Below are 19,746 nucleotides of genomic sequence, written 5' to 3' on the forward strand. Positions count from 1 at the left end.
GAGACTTGCTGATGTCAAGCAAAACCCCAACAAGATAATCCTTCTCAGTCTGTGGAACACAGACACAAGAAAGTCAGCCCCCCCCCCCCCCCCCGTCACTATCCACTGTCATGGTTGGACATATTAGAACTGACTTCTCTAATGCAAACTGCTGCTCCACCTGCTGGTCTATGACAGTGTTGCTCCCAGAGGCTCCTTTTTCTCATGGTGACCTCTGTCAGGTTACAGACCCCTGAGTCAAAAAATAAAAGTCAGAATGGTCAAAAGTTGTTGAAGGCTTTTGTGCGGCCAACAGCAATACTAAAGGGCATTTTCCCAACAGAATGAAAAGAGCAAAAGCTATTCCACTGTTTGAGTTTGAGGATGAGCACAGCGTCACAAATCACAGACCTGTCTCTACACTGCAACAACATTTGAACATTTTAGAGAAACTTTAGACATTTATGAGGTTCTAACTGACTGACAAGAGATCTGAAAAGATAAAACTAGAGCTACGTTAAAAAAAATGCAGTGGGGACATTTGCTAAAAAAAAATCAATTGACAATATTTATTAACTAGAAGGAGCTGAATTTCCAGAAGAAAAAGCAGAGCTGAATTTGCTGAAGAAATGGCCAAAAATGTGAAGATGGTAAACCTTTGAAACAAAAAAAACAACAACAAAAAGAAATAAAGAAATGATCAAAGTTGACCATAAATAAAGTGAAAACAGCACAAGAACAAAGAAGATATGTTTATTAAAAATGGGAGCATCGGGTATCATCAAAGCAGAGAAGTTGTTCAGCACAGCTCACGTGTCTCGCCATGACGACGCCACCAAGCAGGTACAGTGGACAGGAGCTGTTCTTCATCATTTAGTGAGAAAACAGCTGTTTGTTTTGTTTGTTATTCCCTCTACAGTCCAGCAGGGGGCGGTGTAGGAGCAACAAGAAACAACGTTTTTCACTAAAAAGAGAAGACTCGTTAAAGTTTCCAGAAGCTGCTGGATCAACAACTGTGGGAGTTCTTGTCAGAATATTCTGATGAAGAGTACAGAGTAGATCAAAAGGCTGGGTCTGGATGTTTCCTCAGGCTGTGCTACAGCGTCTACTCTCAGGTGTGATCCCACTGCTGAGTGGCACGCGGGCTTTGACCTGCTCCGTTTCCGGCCTGGGCCGGTTCACCCGTCCTTAGACGACCTGGTCTCCCCGGGCTCCCCCAGAAAGACCATATCGGTACTGAACTCAGTGCAGACACCCGATCAGCACAGTCCACTGCAGCTCAGAGCTCCTGAGCTCCAACCAGCCTCCAGCCTCAGCCTCCATGAGCGCAGATTACAGGCGTGCGCCACCACACCCGGCAGGAAACACAGATCAGCTGTTGGACTGAGATGCTGCAGTCACAGCATCTTAGTCATAAGATGTCATATAATCACTCCTTCACTTCCATAAATGTGGTATAAAGTGTAGAAAACACAAATATTCAGATGTACAAAATTAAAGAAAAACTATTAAAAACGTTTTTCAGTATGAAAATCCCTGAGGATTCAGTCATGATATGGTTAAAACGGCTGTTCAAGTCCCGGCTGGGGGACCTGAAAAACAACATCAATGGGGGACCTTTCTGTCTGGAGTTTGCATGTTCTCCCCGTGCATGCGTGGGTTTTCTCCGGGATCTCCGGCTTCCTCCCACCGTCCAAAAACATGCTTCATAGATTAATTGGCAACTCTAAATTGTCCATAGGTGTGAGAATGAATAGGTGTGTGATTGAGGACATTCTACCCTGCGACAGACTGGCGACCTGTCCAGGGTGTCCCCTGCCTTCCCCCACAAGTGGCCGGGATAGGCTCCAGCAGCCCCGTGACCCCGAAAGGGACTAAACGGAATAGAAAATGAAGAAATGAATGAATGAATATGAATACGGCAGAGTTTGTTGATGCGTTCCTCCATGTTGCTGTGCTGGAGGGTTCCTTCTACAACAGGAACCCTCCGGCCAAAAAGTTCTCCTTTTTGGCCGGAGCTTTCTGAGGACTGCGTAGTAGCATTTCCGCATTCCGCGGACCTCTTTCGGACTTTTCTGACTGCAGTTGTCATGGAGGCAACGCTGCCACGAAGGAGGCGTTGCCTTGGGCGCTTCAGAGGGGATGCACGGGGGAGTAAAAAGGAGGAGGGCTGCTCGGCTCTCTCTGAGTTTTGAATGAGGAAGTGTTTGCAGACGTGGCAACAAATACTCCTTGAATCCTTGACATGAAAAGATCTCAAAAATTGCTGTAATTTGCGTATTTCCTGTTCTGTTTAATGGCATGCTACGTGTAAAATCAGACCACATTTGTCTGTGTCAGTTTCTGAAACATATCTTCAGGCAATCATCATGTCTACTGTTTCCTTTTGTCTGCCTGTTTGGTCATTTACAACAAATAAAAGGTGAGAACCACTGAGCCTCAGGTCCATCCTGGACTCCTGGGGGGTATTCCAGAAAGCAGGTTATGCTAGCTCCCACGGTAAGTTTGAGGCTAAGGACGTTGATAACCTCAGTTTTCGGTTCCAGAAATGGAGGTATGTTTCGGGGTAGGTCAAGTTGCCATAGCAACTCATGCTCTGAACATAACCTGGTCTGGAGCAGGTTTAGTTGAAGCTTAGTTTGTTTACAGAGAGGTGAAGCAGCATGGCGTGTCCATTTGAAGATGATTTAGTGGATGAAGAAGCTCAGATAATACTTTTTCCACCGTGAGAGGGTGATAAGATCACGTATGGATGTTGGAAAATTAAACTTTTTTACTTTGATCTAACTTAGTTATTTCTTCAGTTAAGATAAATCATTTTTTTGTTAAGCCATCTTAAAAATAACACGTAGTTTTCCGACAGTTATTTTACTTTCATTCAAAATAATTCAATTAAGTAGGTGTAACTTGGGTGCTGCTGTTAGAGCGGCACCGCAAGGGATTGTGGGATACCATTTCCTTTGCTTGTCTGGATGGATTTGGGTTTAAGTGTGGCTTTTTGACCAAATGTGTTTAGTTGTTTAGCTGTTTACTGTGTTTTGCCGTGTTCTGCCGAGTTATTTTGTCCTACTTTGCTCAAGTCTCTGCACCATGAGTGAGAGTGAAGGAGAAGATGATGAGTTTATATAGCACACATACCAGTATTATTTTGGTGACAATGATGGAAAATTCTTTAATGGATTTATGCGAAATGTGCATTTTTTTCCCGTCCTTTTTATTGTAATAAAAATTAGCATATCTGCAGGCTCATACTTAGACATATGAAAGATCAAGAAGTATAATTAATTAAGATGGAAAAAATATTAATTGAATTGGAGTAATATGACATTTAGTTAGATAAATACATAAATTTGAGTTGTATAAACAATTATTGAGTTTTATAGACGTAAGAAATTAGGTTGATTAAATTTAACTCAATTATTTGTTACCAATACAAGTAATTCATTTACGTTGGCAAAATTGGATAAGTTATATATATATGCGTCACAAGGAAAATGGAAATAAGATCAGAAATTTGTGCGTTTACTTTCTCTGTTCTTCTACTGCAAGCAGAAACTCTTTCTTTTGCTGATGCAGCCGTGTTACTTTTTTGATAGACGTATAATCTTCATATGCCGTCATTAAAACCTCAGACTCCATCTCACCGAAGTATAGCGCTCTCTTTTTTTTCACCAAGCGTGAAAAAACCCATGCCCCGCCCCCGAGCACCGCCCCTGGGAAAACCCTGGTTAGGCCTCGACGGGACCGAGGCAGTGCAACAATAGGGTTGACTCTCCCCAGGGCAGCCCCCCTCCCCCCAATAAAAGCCAACCCCCACCTGCACAGGCAAAAAGACTCACCCCCAACTTCAGTGATGGCATCTGTCTGGATATTCCATCTCAGAGTTCTGTAGTTCCATCTTTTCTTGGACTAAGATGCTGTGACTGCAGCATCTTAGTCCAACAGCTGATCTGTGTTTCCTGCCGGGTGTGGTGGCGCACGCCTGTAATCTGCGCTCATGGAGGCTGAGGCTGGAGGATGGTTGGAGCTCAGGAGCTCTGAGCTGCAGTGGACTGTGCTGATCGGGTGTCTGCACTGAGTTCGGTACCGATATGGTCTTTCTGGGGGAGCCCGGGGAGACCAGGTCGTCTAAGGACGGGTGAACCGGCCCAGGCCGGAAAGGAGCAGGTCAAAGCCCGCGTGCCGCTCAGCAGTGGGATCACACCTGAGAGTAGACGCTGTAGCACAGCCTGAAGAAACATCCAGACCCAGCCTTTTGATCTACTCTGTACTCTTCATCAGAATATTCTGACAAGAACTCCCACAGTTGTTGATCCAGCAGCTTCTGGAAACTTTAACGATTTTTCTCTTTTTAGTGAAAAACAATGTTTCTTGTTGCTCCTACACCGCCCCCTGCTGGACTGTAGAGGGAATAACAAACAAAACAAACAGCTGTTTTCTCACTAAATGATGAAGAACAGCTCCTGTCCACTGTACCTGCTTGGTGGCGTCGTCATGGCGAGACACGTGAGCTGTGCTGAACAACTTCTCTGCTTTGATGATACCCGATGCTCCCATTTTTAACTAACATATCTTCTTTGTTCTTGTGCTGTTTTCACTTTATTTATGGTCAACTTTGATCATTTCTTTTTTTGTTTTTTTTTAAGTTTCAGAGTTTCAACATCTTCACATTTTCAGCCATTTCTTCAGCAAATTTAGCTCTGCATTTTCTTCTGGAACATCTGGAGGGCTGGTGCAGAGACAACAACCTCTGCATCAACGTGAAGAAGACCAAAGAGATGATCGTGGACTTCAGGAAGGACAGACACCCCCCTCCAACCCATTCACATTGGAGGGGCTGTGGTGGAAGTAGTCTCCAGCTTCAGGTATCTGGGCGTGCACATCTCCAACAACCTTACCTGGAGCACCAACACTTCCTGTCTGGCCAAAAAAGCAAATCAGCGCCTCTATTTCCTGATGAGGCTCAGGTGAGCTGGGATGAGAATCACAGTCTTGACCTCCTTCTACAGGTGTGAGGTGGAGAGCGTCCTGTCCTTCTACAGGTGTGTGGTGGAGAGCGTCCTGTCCTTCTACAGGTTTGAGGTGGAGAGCGTCCTGTCCTTCTACAGGTGTGAGGTGGAGAGCGTCCTGTCCTTCTACAGGTGTGTGGTGGAGAGCGTCCTGTCCTTCTACAGGTGTGAGGTGGAGAGCGTCCTGTCCTTCTACAGGTGTGAGGTGGAGAGCGTCCTGTCCTTCTACAGGTGTGTGGTGGAGAGCGTCCTGTCCTTCTACAGGTGTGAGGTGGAGAGCGTCCTGTCCTTCTACAGGTGTGAGGTGGAGAGCGTCCTGTCCTTCTACAGGTGTGAGGTGGAGAAGGTCCTGTCCTCCTCCATCACTGTGTGGCACAGCAGCTGCTCTGTGGCAGAGAAAAAAGCTCTGCAACGAGTGACTAAAGCTGCAGCCTGCAGACCACCACTGACATCTATGAGACCAGATGCAGGAAACGAGCCTCCCCCATCCTGAAAGACCCCACCCACCCCTCCCCCACTCTGTTCCCCCTGCTCCCCTCAGGCAGTGGAGCATAAAGAGCAGGACCACCAGATGAGGAAGAGTTTCTTTTCCAGAAGCAGTCAGACGCTGAACTCTGGAAGATCACTTTTCTTTTGATCAAAAGCAGTAAAGTTGATTTTCTTTATAACAATAGTTTTAATACAGACTTCATGTAAACTGTTGATAAATTCATACAATAAATCTACAGAATGAAACAATAAAACCTTTATTAACTTTTAGTGATGTTACACATTTAGACATTTGATGAACTATGAGAAACAACACATTTATACACACAAACACACACATAGTGGGGCAGTTTAATACATGTGATAAAAATAAACATTTACAACATAAATAAAACCCAACTAGGATTAGGGGTGGGGGGGGGTCACTTGGGTTGGGGTTAGGATTAGTTTCAGGTCAGGGATGGGTGGAGGCCATGCTATGGTTGGGGTGGGGGGGTTGGTTTGGTAGAGGTTAGGGTTAAGATGAGGTCAGGTGACGTGTCAGTCAATGCAGATTTGAGCAGATCTTTGACACCCCGTACTACAGGGGTCAGAGGGGGTGGGGCAGGAAAGGTTTAGGTTTTAGGGTTAGAGGTCGGGTTAGGATTAGGATTAGAGTTGGTTAGTCAGGGAGAAGCTGCAGTCAGAAAGTCCTGAAGGATCCTCACGGACACGCTGGCGACAGCCACCCCCCCCCCCCCCCCTGGAAGGTTCCAACTGAACAGAGACAGAGGGGACAGCAGATTTAAAGGACATTTCATGCTATTCTATAGTCTACATGCAGAAATATGATAATTAATTACCTTTGGCTCACTAAAGAACGATTTAATAAAAGATAATTGTTATTTTTGCAGCTCCGTTTTTACAACCGTATGACAACGTGCTCGTTTTCAAAGATGGGGGGGGCTGGTGCTCAGAGTGCAGAGTTTTAGAGAAATACTCTAAATACCACTTTAGGGTTGTTTTTGTGAGAAATTAACAATATATTACACTTTAAAGCTTCAAAGAAGGAAGGAAAAAAGGAGATTAAGAGGAAAAGAAAGAAAAGTGGAGAATGAGGAAGGAGAGGAGAGGAAGTGGGAGGATGAGAAGAAAAGGGAGAGGACAAAGAGGAAGCACATTCTCACCGATGGATTAACATGAATGAGGGCGATGTCATTCTCCTCATTCACTCTTTCAATGGTGGCCTGCAAATAACCCCCACTCTTCAGTTTGACCTGGAAAACGGTGAGGACACAATCAGATCTATTTCCTGTTCTTCAAACAATGATGAATTGAGGATTTAGTAAATCATCGTTGCTGTCACTCACCTGAACTCTGAGGCTCCCTCTACAACGTGGACACATGTTATAATATCACCATTGGGTGATATAATAAATCCTGTGCCCCCACTCTTCAAAGTGCTCTGAAGGGATGCACTTCTAAAGAGAGACAGAGGAAACAACTGATTTAAAGGGCATGTATGCCATGCAATTCATAAGCCTACATGCATATATATATATGAGAATATATTACCTTTGGCTCACTTAAGAATGATTTTTGAAAATAAAAAGTTACTTTTGCAGCTCCATTTTTGCATGTGTATGACAGTCCGCTGGTTTTCATGGATTGGAGGGCTCACAGTTGTAAGGCAGCTGTGCTGCAGCATGGTGGCCCTCCTCCTCCTCCTTACCAGGCTGATGATGTCAGGGGTGACAGTCCATGGCAATCCAGAAGGGCTCCCGAAAACTAGGACTGCCTCCCCTGGCCGCACCGCTGCAAAACTTAAGATAGGGAGGGGGATCTGTGGGAGGGGGATGAAGACAATGCAGATTTAGAAGATCCTTGACACCACCTACTACACCAGAGAAGATCTCTGCTGGACATCTACAGCTCCCACTCCCTCAGTAAAGCCCAGAACCTCCCCCTCCAGCCAGCCTTCAGCTCAGGGACCAGAGGTTCAGGCACTTACCTCCAGACACATGATATGAACACCACCGCTGGCATTGTGGCCTCAACCATGTCTGGTAATCCCTATTCCAGCAAAAACAAGGACCCTCTGCTCAGCTGACTTGAGGGGGGGGTTATGACAATCTATGAGAGCAATGGAAACAAATCTATTTTCCTGTTGCTCTAAATGGATAGCTATTAATACACTTATTTAATACAGTTAATATTATCTTATTATACTCTGAATGTCAGAATCCAGCTTCTTCTCAGATGAACATCACTCACCATAGTAACAAGAGAAAACAGGGAAAAGCTGCAGTCAGAAAGTTCTGAACGATTCATCTTCTTCAGAACCGGGTCGTGGGGGCAGACGTAGGGGTGAAGTGTTCCCCTGGGTCTTAGGCTACGTTCACACTGCAGGGCTTAATGCTCAATTCGGATTTTTTGAAAAAATCCGAATTATTTGCTAGACCGTTCACATTTCCAAGTAAATCCGAACTTTTGTGATCTCCAGTGTGACCGTGACACGACCCAAACGAGACCCGCATGCGCAGAAGCCAGAAGAATACTCAACGGTGAACGACGTCACTTGTTTGCGGAGCAGATGTCAACAACAGTGTTGTCAAAAGCGGAGCTCTTTTTGTAATATTAAATTTATTTTCACGAAGGAGCAGCACAATTACAATCTTCTCATTTTAAGAAGGCAATGGAGTCTGGATCGTCTGTACCCACTGTAGTGGAAGAGGAATGTGTATGTGTTGGGGCCGCGCGCCCGCGTGTGTGTGTGTGTGCAAGCGCGTGCCGCGATAGAGAATAGGGGGGGGGGGGGGGGGGCAGTGTGGGCGCGCATTCATGTTGTGTGTTACGGAGGACGGTAATAAAAGAAGGTTTCCCCCAAAATAAATGCTATGGACTCTTTATTAACCCGTTCTGGAGAATATAAGGATCAGAACAGGGAGGAGGAGGAGGATCGCCCGGGACCCCCGCGCTTGAGCACGGTCAAATGGGAGAAAGAAAAAAAAGTTATCGCGTAAAGGTTCAACACCACGCTCTGCCATTTATCTGGAAACGTTCTCGTTCCTGCCTACTTTAACGCAAAATGATGACGTTTGTTGCGTGTCGATGACGTACAGTTCGGAATCAAGTCGCCTGGCCGGTCAGACGGCGGTCGCAATTGAAAAGAACGGCTACAATTCGGAATCAGGCCGGCAAACCCACGGGGCCTGGGTCGCAATTGAAAAGATCGGATCTGTGTCATTCAGACTGTCATGAAAAGATCGGAATTGGGCCGCTTAGGGGCAAAAAATTCGGAATTGGGTCGTTTCAGCCTGCAGTGTGAACGTAGCCCAAGTGCTCACCAGGCGAACTGGTGCTGGAGCTGCTGGCAGGGTTGTGTTTGGTCCAGGGGGGCCATGGGACTATTGCTCTCCTCCATGCGACTGGAAAAAGATGCACAAATTATTAGGGATGCCACAAATATTGGTTTAAACTGAACCGTATTTAACACCTTTAACACCTGATTTAGGTTTTATCTATTACTTTAAAAGAAGAATTTTGAATATATGTTTGTTTTATAGTCTTTAACATTTAGTTGATTTAAAATGAATGGCTCCACCATGCGGGCTGGAGGGACCGGAACAAGGAGGCCAGAGCAGAAGGTCGCGGTTGAGAAGCGTCTGCTGGTGTAGAATTCTGCAGAGACAGAAAAAGTTCAGATCAGAGGAGTTTCTAGCAAAGAATGAAGAGATAACTGTGGCCACGGCTGTCTGGATTTACTGAACATCTTCAATTGTTGTGGAAAAAGTACAAGAAGTTGTTGTGCTTTGTGTTCATGACACACTTTCATCTGCATATCCACACAAAAATCAGTAAATGGTCTTTGGTCTTCAACCGAACCAGCAGCAATGACCATGAAGGCATCACGTTACATATTTTCCAGCTGAGAGAAGGCTGTGGCTGACGAGACAAACCTACCAGGAACTGGAGGACAACATCTGCAGGGACTCCAAAAGAAATCCCTGGATATTTGTGGCTCCTGTGGACCCCTAGGACCTCCCCGTCCTGCAGAGCCATACGACAGAAAAAAGAATGGCCATCAATCCATGAACATGGGTCGTTCACTAAGCCCAAAATTCATTTTTATCAGGTACAATGTGAGTGCAGATTGTGGTGGGTTTTGACGTTCATGGTGAGGGTCAAATTTTCGCTTAAAGTGTAAAAAGAAAGAAGAATCACTAAAAAAATCTGGTCTTTCAGTCCAGAACTGCAGGACACAAAAAAGCAATTTGGTTCTGAAAACAATGACCTGGACCCATTTAGTTAAACCAGTGAGTCAGTAGAACCCAGTCATCTTCATAGTACAGATGACAGTTTGGATTGACCTTCACTGTACAAACATACAGGAAGTGACAAGTCTGCACCCAAAGCGTTTCCTTTATGATTCTTAGTGACCAATCACAGCGTCACACTCTGACTGTCAGAATCCAGCTTCTGCTCAGATGAACGTCACTCACAGTATTTCACAGTAGTAACAAGTCCACAGCTGTGTTTCATCATTGTACTAAATGGATTGCGTTGTTTTTAAAATAGCTGGAAAAAAAACTAAATTACACAAAAACTAAATACACCCCCCCCCCCCCCCCAATGATTCAAACTGCCCATGCTAATATCTAAATGGAAACTGCAAATTAAGCTAGCAGATTAGGAGTAACTAACCACCCTGTAACGTATTTATATATCCTTCAGATATGGTTTAGCAGAGTCGCGAGACTAGTTCACATGACGTACATTAATATTCTGCTTTGCGACAGTCGTAAATCAGTACTACGGACAGCAGCAGGGACAATTATAAAAGCAAAAGCTTAATTCACCAAACATTAAACACCGTGTTCCCTCATTTACCCCAAAATAAGCGAAATATGAAAAGTAGGAATACCACCGTTTTAAGACTTTAAAACTTTTTACTACACGCACTTTCTTCCCCAATCATCTACTGCCCCTTCATCAGGAGCAAATTCCCACAGCAGAACTACTCACCACTCTTCCACACCATCACTGGAACTCACTGCGATCACCGCTGAATCTGCCTGCGGCGTCAAAGTCTAAGGCTATGTTCACACTGCAGGGCTTAATGCTCAATTCCGATTTTTTGAAAAAATCCGAATTGTTTGCTAGACCGTTCACATTTCCAAGTAAAACCGAACTTTTGTGATCTACAGTGTGACCGTGAAACGACCCAGAGTTGACCCGCATGCGCAGAAGAGTACTCAACGTCGAATGACGTCACTCAGAAACAGGAAGAGACCCAAATTCCCTTTAGAGAATAACGCCTGTTTATTCAAGCTGACACAAACAGCATAGAACTCACTTCAATTCACAACCCTCTCACTCAAGGTTTCCCCACTTCCCATGAATCTTAGGGGCTGAAGGCGGGGCTAACCCCCAGATCGCTACAATAATTGGTTCGTATCGTAGTGGCGGTCACGTGCATTTCCAGGTGGGCGTTACAATATTTAACAAACATGCTTAATATTTTTAAATGAACAACCTTACTTTACCTGTTTTTCTTTCAGTGCAGTCTCAGTTTGTCCAGCTGATGGCACCTGAACTCTGTCGGAAGAACCACCATGGGTTGGACTCCCGGCCCGGGTTTCTGCAGTAGCTGTGGTCCCCAGACCCCGACCCGGGTACTGCATGACATAATGTGGAAACTCAGTCCACTTCAGACAAGGAGGCGCCTGAGTCCATCTGAGACACATGCCGTTGTAGTACCTGAACTCTGTGAACCCCTCAGAGCAGGACAGAGGCACTAGAGAGAGGTAGAGAAGGATGGATGCTCTGATTGTCAATGAGCCATTTCTTTATTTGTGTCTTGAATAAATGATTCAACCCAGTTTTCATGGAATATCACCTCTCATTGGAGCCTGCATGTAATTGAATTACAAATTACAGCAATTTTGAAGATAAAAATAATAAACTGTATTAGAATAAGCCAAATAGTATTTATAACACATTCATTTTAACATTAGTTTACTTTGTCTGGTGGCAGGTGGGGATGATGACCTCACCTGCCTTCCTGGCTGCATGTCCCTGTGGTCTACATGGTGTGGTGGGACAGACTGCATCACCCATTCTGTACATAGTACAGTAGAAACATAAAATATTCCATCATTTTAGAATTGAATCAATGTATCATTAAAATCTGTTACAATGGGAAAATGACAAACAGATCATGGAAATGGTTTGGAAAGCAGAAATCATGTTCTGCTCTCCAAAGCAGGGTTCAGTTGAAGGTAGGTGTGAGTTTTCTTGGAAAGGCATGCATGTCATTTTAATAACAAATGCCAATACACACATTTGTCTCCTAACAATGTTTCATTGAGGAAACTGTTGATTTTGCATGTTTGAAGACATCATTTTCAAGAGTGTCTTGCAGATGAAGCTTTAATAAATATTTACATTTAAGTTTTTAACACAGCGAAGATGGTTATTCTTTTTTTCCACAAATTATGTCTGTTTGGATGAACAAATGTATCAGGACTTCTAGGATGACTTCTTTGACTGACAGATACAGTAGTTACTGTAAACTTTCAATACATCAAAACCGTTTACACCCCACTAAAGTCATCGTATCCCATCACCCCCTTGCTTGAGTTAATTCATGAGTAGCTTAAAATTCACAGTAAGTTCATTATGAACGTCATGTGTGTTGTACAAGGACCCTTCTTCCTTATGCAAGGCTATTACTACCACCTGATTGCTGACGTAAAACAAACCCAAATGAAAAACCTGAATAAATATTAAAGAAGGGAGCTGGTAAACACATCAGCTCTCTTTAAACTCATTGGATCAGAATTTTGACAGTCAGCAAAACAATGACCAGGGTGAAGACTGATGTCATCTGTCCTGGAGCACTGCTGCTCTGGATCCTTCCTGTAAAAGGGAAAAAGGACAATAAGTCAGTTTAGTCAAGCTCCTCCTTATCTACAATAGTAAGGTGATCAAGGTGTTCTACCTAAGCTACGTGGCTTCAGATCAAGTGGTCCAACTGAGATGGCTGAAGAGTCATGATGGGACAAGACCCTCCTGAAACGTGTGGGGTGACCAGGATAACAGTGATGCAGGAAGGAAGTGCGGAACAGTGGAAATCTGTTGTTGATCCACACCTTCAGTCCACACCTCAATGTAAAGCCTTTCATCTACCACCATTTCTATGTTTGTAGGTAAAGGGGAAGCAGAAGGCTGCGTCCTGATAGGGGGTCATCCTCATGACCAACACCAGCTGGAAGCTTCTTCCTCACTACACTGGAAAAGAGAGCTTCAAATCAAATGACATCAAATGTTTTAGAGAATCTTCAAGTTTCTATCAAATGGCTCCAGCAACCCTGTGACCCTGAAAGAGATTCAGCATGTTCTGATGATTGGTGAACAATCTATTAAATGGACATCAAAAGAAGACAGTCCAATCACCTCTCCAGGGGGTTTATGCCCACATCCATAGACAGGGCCTGGGACAGAGGGTAAGAACAGCAGAAGCCCAAATGGACGTTCTTCTGACAGCTTATTATACTTCCATGAGTATCCACATTCCCCTGAATGGTGTTCTCATACATGAAATGGGTTCCATTGCTCTGGACATTAAAATGAAAAGGGAATTGATGAAGGAAATCACATTTAGTCAGTTTTGATAACAGGTTAGCCTTTAAGTTTGACCCTGAGAACTGTTCCACAAAGATGACCATCATGGTCAAAGTGGAAAACAAGTCTTCCATTCTGAACAGTTCCATTGCAGGAGCTATCTTTAAGATGGAGAGCACTGGAGTGAAAGCCGGCCTCAAACAGCTGGCAGCGGGACACAGACATGGTCCCTGAGCTGCTGTCACAGGTGATGGATGGTCTATTTAACACCAAAGGACACAAAATGAAATCGTCTTCCCACTTCAATGTGCAACGCCATATAGGGATTTCTGTGAAAGCATTCATTCCCTGATGTCACCAAGGGCAAAGAAGAGGTTTAATACAGCTTTACACATCACTGTTCCTGTGGCATTCCTGGGCAAATACAATCAAACAAAAGCGCATTCCACTGTCCTGCCTCATCGGCTGAGATGATTTTGTTTTCTTAAGTTATCGTTCCAAAGGAAACAGAGGCCGTTCAAATCTCAGAAGACAAAATACAAACAGAATAAATTAAAAAATCCATTGATAAATATGGATGCAAAGTTCATTGATACTGTTTCTGTTTTTCATACTTGTAGATGTCTAGATCTTTTAGATCTTAATATAACCCACTAATCCTCTGTCACTACTCTGTTGACAATGCTCTGGCTGCACTTTTTAATGTCTATGTGCAATTATTTACTGGAAAAGAGCTTATTTCTCTACAGATGCAGAGAGTGTGCGTATAAGGATTGGACCAAACAGAAGAGTGAAGGTAAACTCAACTCTCAGAACAAACTGCTTTGTTCTTCTGTTCTCACGTCTTCTTTAACTCTGTTGAATTCTCCTCTTCCAGGTAAATGGATCTGATGTGTCTCTTCCCACGACTGTAGGAGCCATAGCTCAAGTGTCAACACAGGAAGGCTTTGTAGTCTTTAATGCAGCTGACCTTATTGTCCAATTTGATGGCCAGAGTACTCTATTGGTCAGAATGAGTCAGCACTATCAGAACAAAGTCAGTGGGATGTGTGGGAACTTTAACGGAGATCCTTCAGATGATAAAGTCTTTGGACACAGCTGGAGGTCACAGACCAGCCAGCCAGGGTGAGCTTCTGAACACAAGCATCATCATATCGTACAGTGTTTTATTGGTGCTGTATCAGACTAGACATCTGTAATTGTTCTCCAGACGTGGATCCACTGATGAAATAAATGAAGATACACACTGTCGTTTTTCACAGGAATACTCTGAACTCCACAGCATCATCATCAACACCAGTCGTCCATTCAGTGCCTGTCACCTGCATTCTGACCCACAGCCGTTTTTCTCTTCCTGTGTCTATGATCTCTGTCTCTATTCTCCAGCCAATGGCATGCTGTGTTCTGCAGTTTCAGCCTATGAGAAAACTTGAACTGTTTTAGGGTTGAACATCCCAGAATGGCGCCCTGCTTTACACTGTGGTATGGCTCTATTATTATGATGTGTCCTTATACCATATGCAGACAATAACACCTATCATTTTCTCAGCCTTATCAGATCCCTGTGAACAGCTGAACTGTGCAGAACATGAGTGGTGTGGGAAGAAAAATGGAGAGTACGGCTGCTTCTGCCATGAGCACCATCATGGACCAAACAATGAGAGCTACGGTGAGGTCAATGGCTTGATCAGGAGAGAATGTTTTCTGTACTTTAATGCCCAGCACTATTGTTCTATCAAAGTCATCTGACAGCACAAGCGTGCTTTGCCTATATATTCAGGGCTCCAGACTGCGAGCAATTGGTCGCATTTTGCGACCAAAATTTGAGAGTGTGCGACTGAATTTTACATCCAGTCGCACATGCGCGACCAGTAAATTTGCCTCCCCCACCCTTCGTATTTTTTATACATTAAACGTGGAAGGGGCACGTCAATGATCAATGAAATAATCAATGAGACGCAAGCCCACACGTACGGAGCCCGTGTCCTGACATTAAGATATAAAAATATATCTTGTTCCCACAGATTAATATCTTGTTCCCACAGGTTATTATGTCGTTCGCACGAAATACTATTCCGTTCCCACAAGATACTATTCCGTTCCCACAAGATACTATTGCGTTCCCTCAAAATACTATTCCGTTCCCTCGAAATTATTAACTCGTGCGAACGCAATAATTATGTCGTTCGAACGCAGTAATTATTCACGTCATAAGTCATTCACGCGGATATGCTCTGTGTACGCCGGCAAAAGCCGCTTTCAGCGGTAACTTCCGTGTCTCTGTGACCCATATTCGTTCAAAAAAGGAACATGAAAAACAAAAATGATCACTTTATTACCGTCTCAATGAATATAAGAAAAATATCAAAAGATTTATGATAACTAGGCTGCTTTGTCATACGATAGCTCCTGCTAGGCTACTACTAGCTCCGCCGCAGAGCTCTTTGATGTATGCCGGCATTTGGGCAACTGGCTGGTCTGTTGTCAGACAGCTGATATTGTAGTTTAGGGTCGAATAGGAATAATAATATTCAGGACTTGTCTTTTATTAACTTTAGCAGTCAGTATCTTTACATACGAAGGCTATTAGGCTACATGCTAACTGACTAGCCGATCATTTCCTGTTATTAATTTACGTCATAGATTTACAGCAGATACCTTCACATTTATGTCTGTGTGTGTCTCATTACATTGCATTGAAGACACGCAGGATGTTTAGAGAACAGATTTATTTATTTTAAAAAGCACAAAAGCATCCATCGTATTCACGTTCACATCATCTGGTACGCCCTCCGGTCATCTTGCTGCAAAAGCCGCTTCCTGCCGCTACTTCCGTGTCTCTGTGAGCATTCAATAGGGGTAAAAATAAAAGCAAGAATGGTAGATCTGTTATTTTCTCGATGAAAATCTGAAAATATCATATTAAGCTGGATGCTTCGCCTAAAGCACTTACCTTTAGCTTGTAGCATAACAACAATAGCAGTACGTCCCGTTTCCCAGCGTGCTGTGCTGCCAATCACTGGCCAATCATTGGTCTTGTTGTTAGACCTTGGTCACAGGGACACGGTGAACTTGAAACAGCACATTGTAATTTCTGCATCTATTATTAATGTATTTATTAGTAATACAGTGGAAATTAGTAGATTTGGTTAGCATGTTGATTTACGGTATGCGCCCCTAAATTTTCTGGTTGCGCCCCTAAAATTTTCAGTTAGGGGCCACAGTGCTCCTACTGAAAAAAGTTAGTCTGGAGCCCTGATATTTATCATTCAGTATTATGACAAGAAACCCTGATGGGAAAATGTTCAGCTCTTACGGTTAACCGGCCAGCAGGTGGCGTCCCTGATCTAATGCTGAGCAGCTTTCTCTGGTGATTGCACCATGCTCCAGATAATGACGAGAATACTATAGATGACACATCTCAGAGTCATGGTACTTTATAGCATCAGTATCTACAGAATGCAATCCTGCAAAATGTGCAGAATCAGAATATTTTATTACCATTATACTGAGCACAACAAAATTGTTTTCAGCATCTCTTTTTCACTAAATAAGGCTGCATTTACACTGCAGCTCTTGATGCCCAAATCCAATTTTCTGACTATATCTGATTTTTTTGACGACCCACTTACATCATCTTTTAAAAGTGACCCATATCCGATTTTTGTATTTACACTATACAATACTCAAACGTAGATGTTTTGAGGACTACATAGCAGCATTTCCCCGTCCGTGGGTGTCCTTCGGACTTTTGTGTGACTGCGGTTGTCATAGAGGCAACGCAGCAATGGAAGGAAGCATTGCCTTGGGCGCTCCTGGATGAGGCAGGGGATGCACGGGAGAGGGAAAAAGGAGGGCTGCTCGGCCGGCTTATGTGGTCTTGCTGAGTTTTGAATGAGGAAGTGTTTGCAGACGTTGTACTGTACTAACAGTTTGATCCAAGCAAAGAAATGAACTGCTTCTAGCCTGTTCCAGTGCAACGGTGTCCCGCTTGATTAGTTACCGTTTTCGTCCCGACCGGGACCGGACCGGAAATAACAGCGGTTTCCGCCCACCGTCTGAAGCCTGAGGCTGAAAGGTAACAGCTCATGGGAATCCAGCTGTCCTCGAACAGCAAAATCAGCGCACAAAAGCACCTTAATATGTCATGTGATGTCTCAGTTGGTGGTGTCCTGAGTTGACGTGACTGACGTACGACTGACTGGGGAATATCCGATTCATTTCCACATATGAGTGAGGCCTGATTCCGATCTGAGATAATTGGAATCCATGCGCTTTTGTCCTGCTTACACGTTCACCGGTCATATCCGATCTGTGCCACACGAGAGGAAAAAAATCGGAATTGGGTCACTTGAACCATGCAGTGTAAATGGGGCCTAGATGTATGTCCACTGATGACACAAAGGACAGATGGTTGTTGCCACGGTGGCTACAACCTCAAACTGGGTGTGATTGTTGCCATGACTCCCAGTCTCAGTAATGATAGAAGAGCATGTTCCCTGGAAATGAGCCAGGGCGCCATCAAAGGTGATGTAATGCGGGTCTCCCCAGACAGAGCAGGTGGACATCCCATCATAACATCCCTGCTGGCCATTCCTGATGGTGCACTGTTGTGCAAGATTGCAGGATGCAGCGGCACAGTGCACAACATCAGAGGCTAAACCTTCACATCGCTCAGAGCAGCCATCTTTCCAGAAAGACTCTCCAACCTGCAGAACAGGTTTAAGAAAAGGTGTGGCATCCGTTTACAAAGGATGATTAAGAATGCAGAATAAATACCTTTGATTTCTCATGCCTTACATAACAACTTCAGTTTGTGTCAGAGATTGGGTACCAGATACTGGATATAGTTTCATTTTGAAAAGTTGTTAAAGTTTTGACAACAGCAATATTTTTAAATTAGTTCTTGTTTGTTACCAAATGGGATTTTAATTTTTTCAGGCAAAGAAGAAAAATTGAAATCAGTCAAAAAGTTTTTGTCATTTCTGTATGAAAAACCTTTTGATGGTAAATACAGATAATGATTCAATTTGTTAAACAAGTGACTTCCATTATAGTAGAAGGCGTCATCCACAGCTCCCCTCAGGAACACAGGTTGTACCACTTCTGATGAATCCCTCATCACAGAAACATCCCTCTGAACAAGCATGCTGACAGGTAGCATCAGTGCTGGAGACACAGGTGTGGCCACAGTCTGTTCCACACAGCTCATAGTGACTGTTTGCTGGACAGTTAATACCTCGAAGGGAAAACCCATCAAATTAAAAGCATTTACTTTTAAATCTAAAAAAAAACATGTTATTTGATTTATAGTTTTAAAGTCCCCCTCAGATGAAAATCAATTGTTTTTAACATGTACCTGTTGCATCTTTCTTATAAAAGAAAACAAATGTAATAATAAAAATAAAAACCTTCATTTCTTCATTTCTGAGAATTTCTCCTTTTAAATCGCTGTCAATCACAACGGTACAGGCACATTGCACAAGCTCCCTGATTTGCCCCGTCCAGCGTGCACATCAGCTCAGGTGCAGAGGAATAGAAGATGGCACATTCCTGCTTTCCAGTGCACCCAAGGCTGGATTTTATTGTTGGCCTCACCAGTTTAAAATTAAACTTAAAGTTTAAGTCCCATTAGCTGCCACACACCTAGTTCTCCTAGTTTTCATGGGCTCATGAAAGTTTGTGTGTGTGTAATTGGTGTGTAACAGCAGGGTCTGGTACACACATTTGTTTTGTCATTCTGCACATTTTTCATAAAGTGTCAATTTGGAACCAAAAACATGTCACTTTAAATGTTTTCTTTATCGCTAAAGATAAATCTTTGAGAATAGAGACTGTCAGTCTGTGTCATTTATGCCCCCCCGCTCTTGTGTCAAACTCATGCAAGTTCCAGTGTGTAGAAAGGGGGATCAAAGGCGGGGCTTATCAGTTCAGCATCCATAACTAGGGCTGTTAGAAATAATAGTTTGGGCCAAACATCGCAATAGTAATATTTGCATTGATTCACATCGCTGTCTGGACGATGTTTATTTAATTATGTCTGAGCGTCCATCAGTATCTGACTCGTTTTCAGCTAATTGCTAGCATGGCCCACTGAGGCTCTTTGAGCAGCTCTACACCACACAAGACCACTACAAGGTCTCAGCGGGAACCAGCTTGTTCTGTTGTAATGAAACATGAACTACTTAGTTTTTACTTAGGATGGTACCGAACCAAAACTCTGTGCCACGTTGCTGCCAGTTACATATAAAAACGTGGATTGCGGTTCTTCACAGATAAAAACGAGTGATGCAGTGCAGCTGCACGGTGGCTAATGCACGTAGCATCTGCAAAGCGGGCCAAGGTTCTGCAGAACCTCCCAGCAAAAGATTCTGGTTAAGCGTCCTATTGGATGAGACTGATGTGTACAACGGTCTGAAAAAACGATGACCATCACTAGTTTACCTCTGCGTGTGAGAAAGCCTGGCTGCAGCGGTGCAGTGCAGACTGTCATGTAAACAAAGCATCTTAGCCACATCAAAGAAACTCTGCTGCATTCTCTTATGCTGCCTCATCATCACACTTTGATTCTGGAAAGAATTGTTTTTTCCCCCTTTATTTTTGAAGCACCATCCAGACTCCAAAACTGTTTAAAAGTCCTGGAGAAGCTACATTAAGCAATGAT

General features: G+C 43.7%; 2 protein-coding genes across 5 annotated transcripts in view; both read right to left on the reverse strand.

Annotated features, from left to right (window-relative positions):
* Positions 1 to 5,718: 5,718 nt before the first annotated feature.
* LOC111946472 (uncharacterized) lies at positions 5,719 to 12,119 on the reverse strand. Of its 3 annotated transcripts, none has more exons than XM_078938107.1 (8): positions 11,513 to 12,119; positions 11,003 to 11,253; positions 9,420 to 9,506; positions 9,061 to 9,137; positions 8,804 to 8,884; positions 7,032 to 7,299; positions 6,827 to 6,937; positions 5,719 to 6,733 (listed from the first exon to the last, which is right to left on the reverse strand). In XM_078938107.1, coding segments are annotated over exons 1-6 (570 nt in total). In that variant the 5' UTR covers positions 11,586 to 12,119; the 3' UTR covers positions 5,719 to 6,733; positions 6,827 to 6,937; positions 7,032 to 7,298. The 3 variants fall into 3 exon arrangements, 2 of the variants coding, with proteins under 2 accessions (XP_078794233.1, XP_078794232.1); XM_078938106.1 differs by having other exon boundaries at positions 6,827 to 6,960; XR_013651717.1 differs by lacking the exons at positions 11,003 to 11,253; positions 11,513 to 12,119 and adding an exon at positions 10,482 to 10,725 and having other exon boundaries at positions 6,827 to 6,960.
* Positions 12,120 to 15,796: 3,677 nt separating this feature from the next.
* Positions 15,797 to 19,746, reverse strand: part of LOC111946473 (uncharacterized) — a 52,674-nt gene continuing 48,724 nt past the window's right edge. Inside the window, exons 4-5 of one of the 2 annotated variants that reach the window (XM_078938100.1) lie at positions 16,036 to 16,130; positions 15,797 to 15,922 (exon numbers count right to left, since the gene is read on the reverse strand). The gene's annotated coding sequence lies outside the window, so the exon portion shown is untranslated. Of the gene's footprint in view, positions 16,131 to 19,746 lie in introns of both variants that reach the window. The other variant, XM_078938099.1, reaches the window with a different exon arrangement.

Source organism: Oryzias latipes, chromosome 19, assembly GCF_053564925.1.
Source record: "Oryzias latipes strain Hd-rR chromosome 19, Olatipes_Hd-rR_3.1".
Classification (NCBI taxonomy): domain Eukaryota; kingdom Metazoa; phylum Chordata; class Actinopteri; order Beloniformes; family Adrianichthyidae; genus Oryzias; species Oryzias latipes.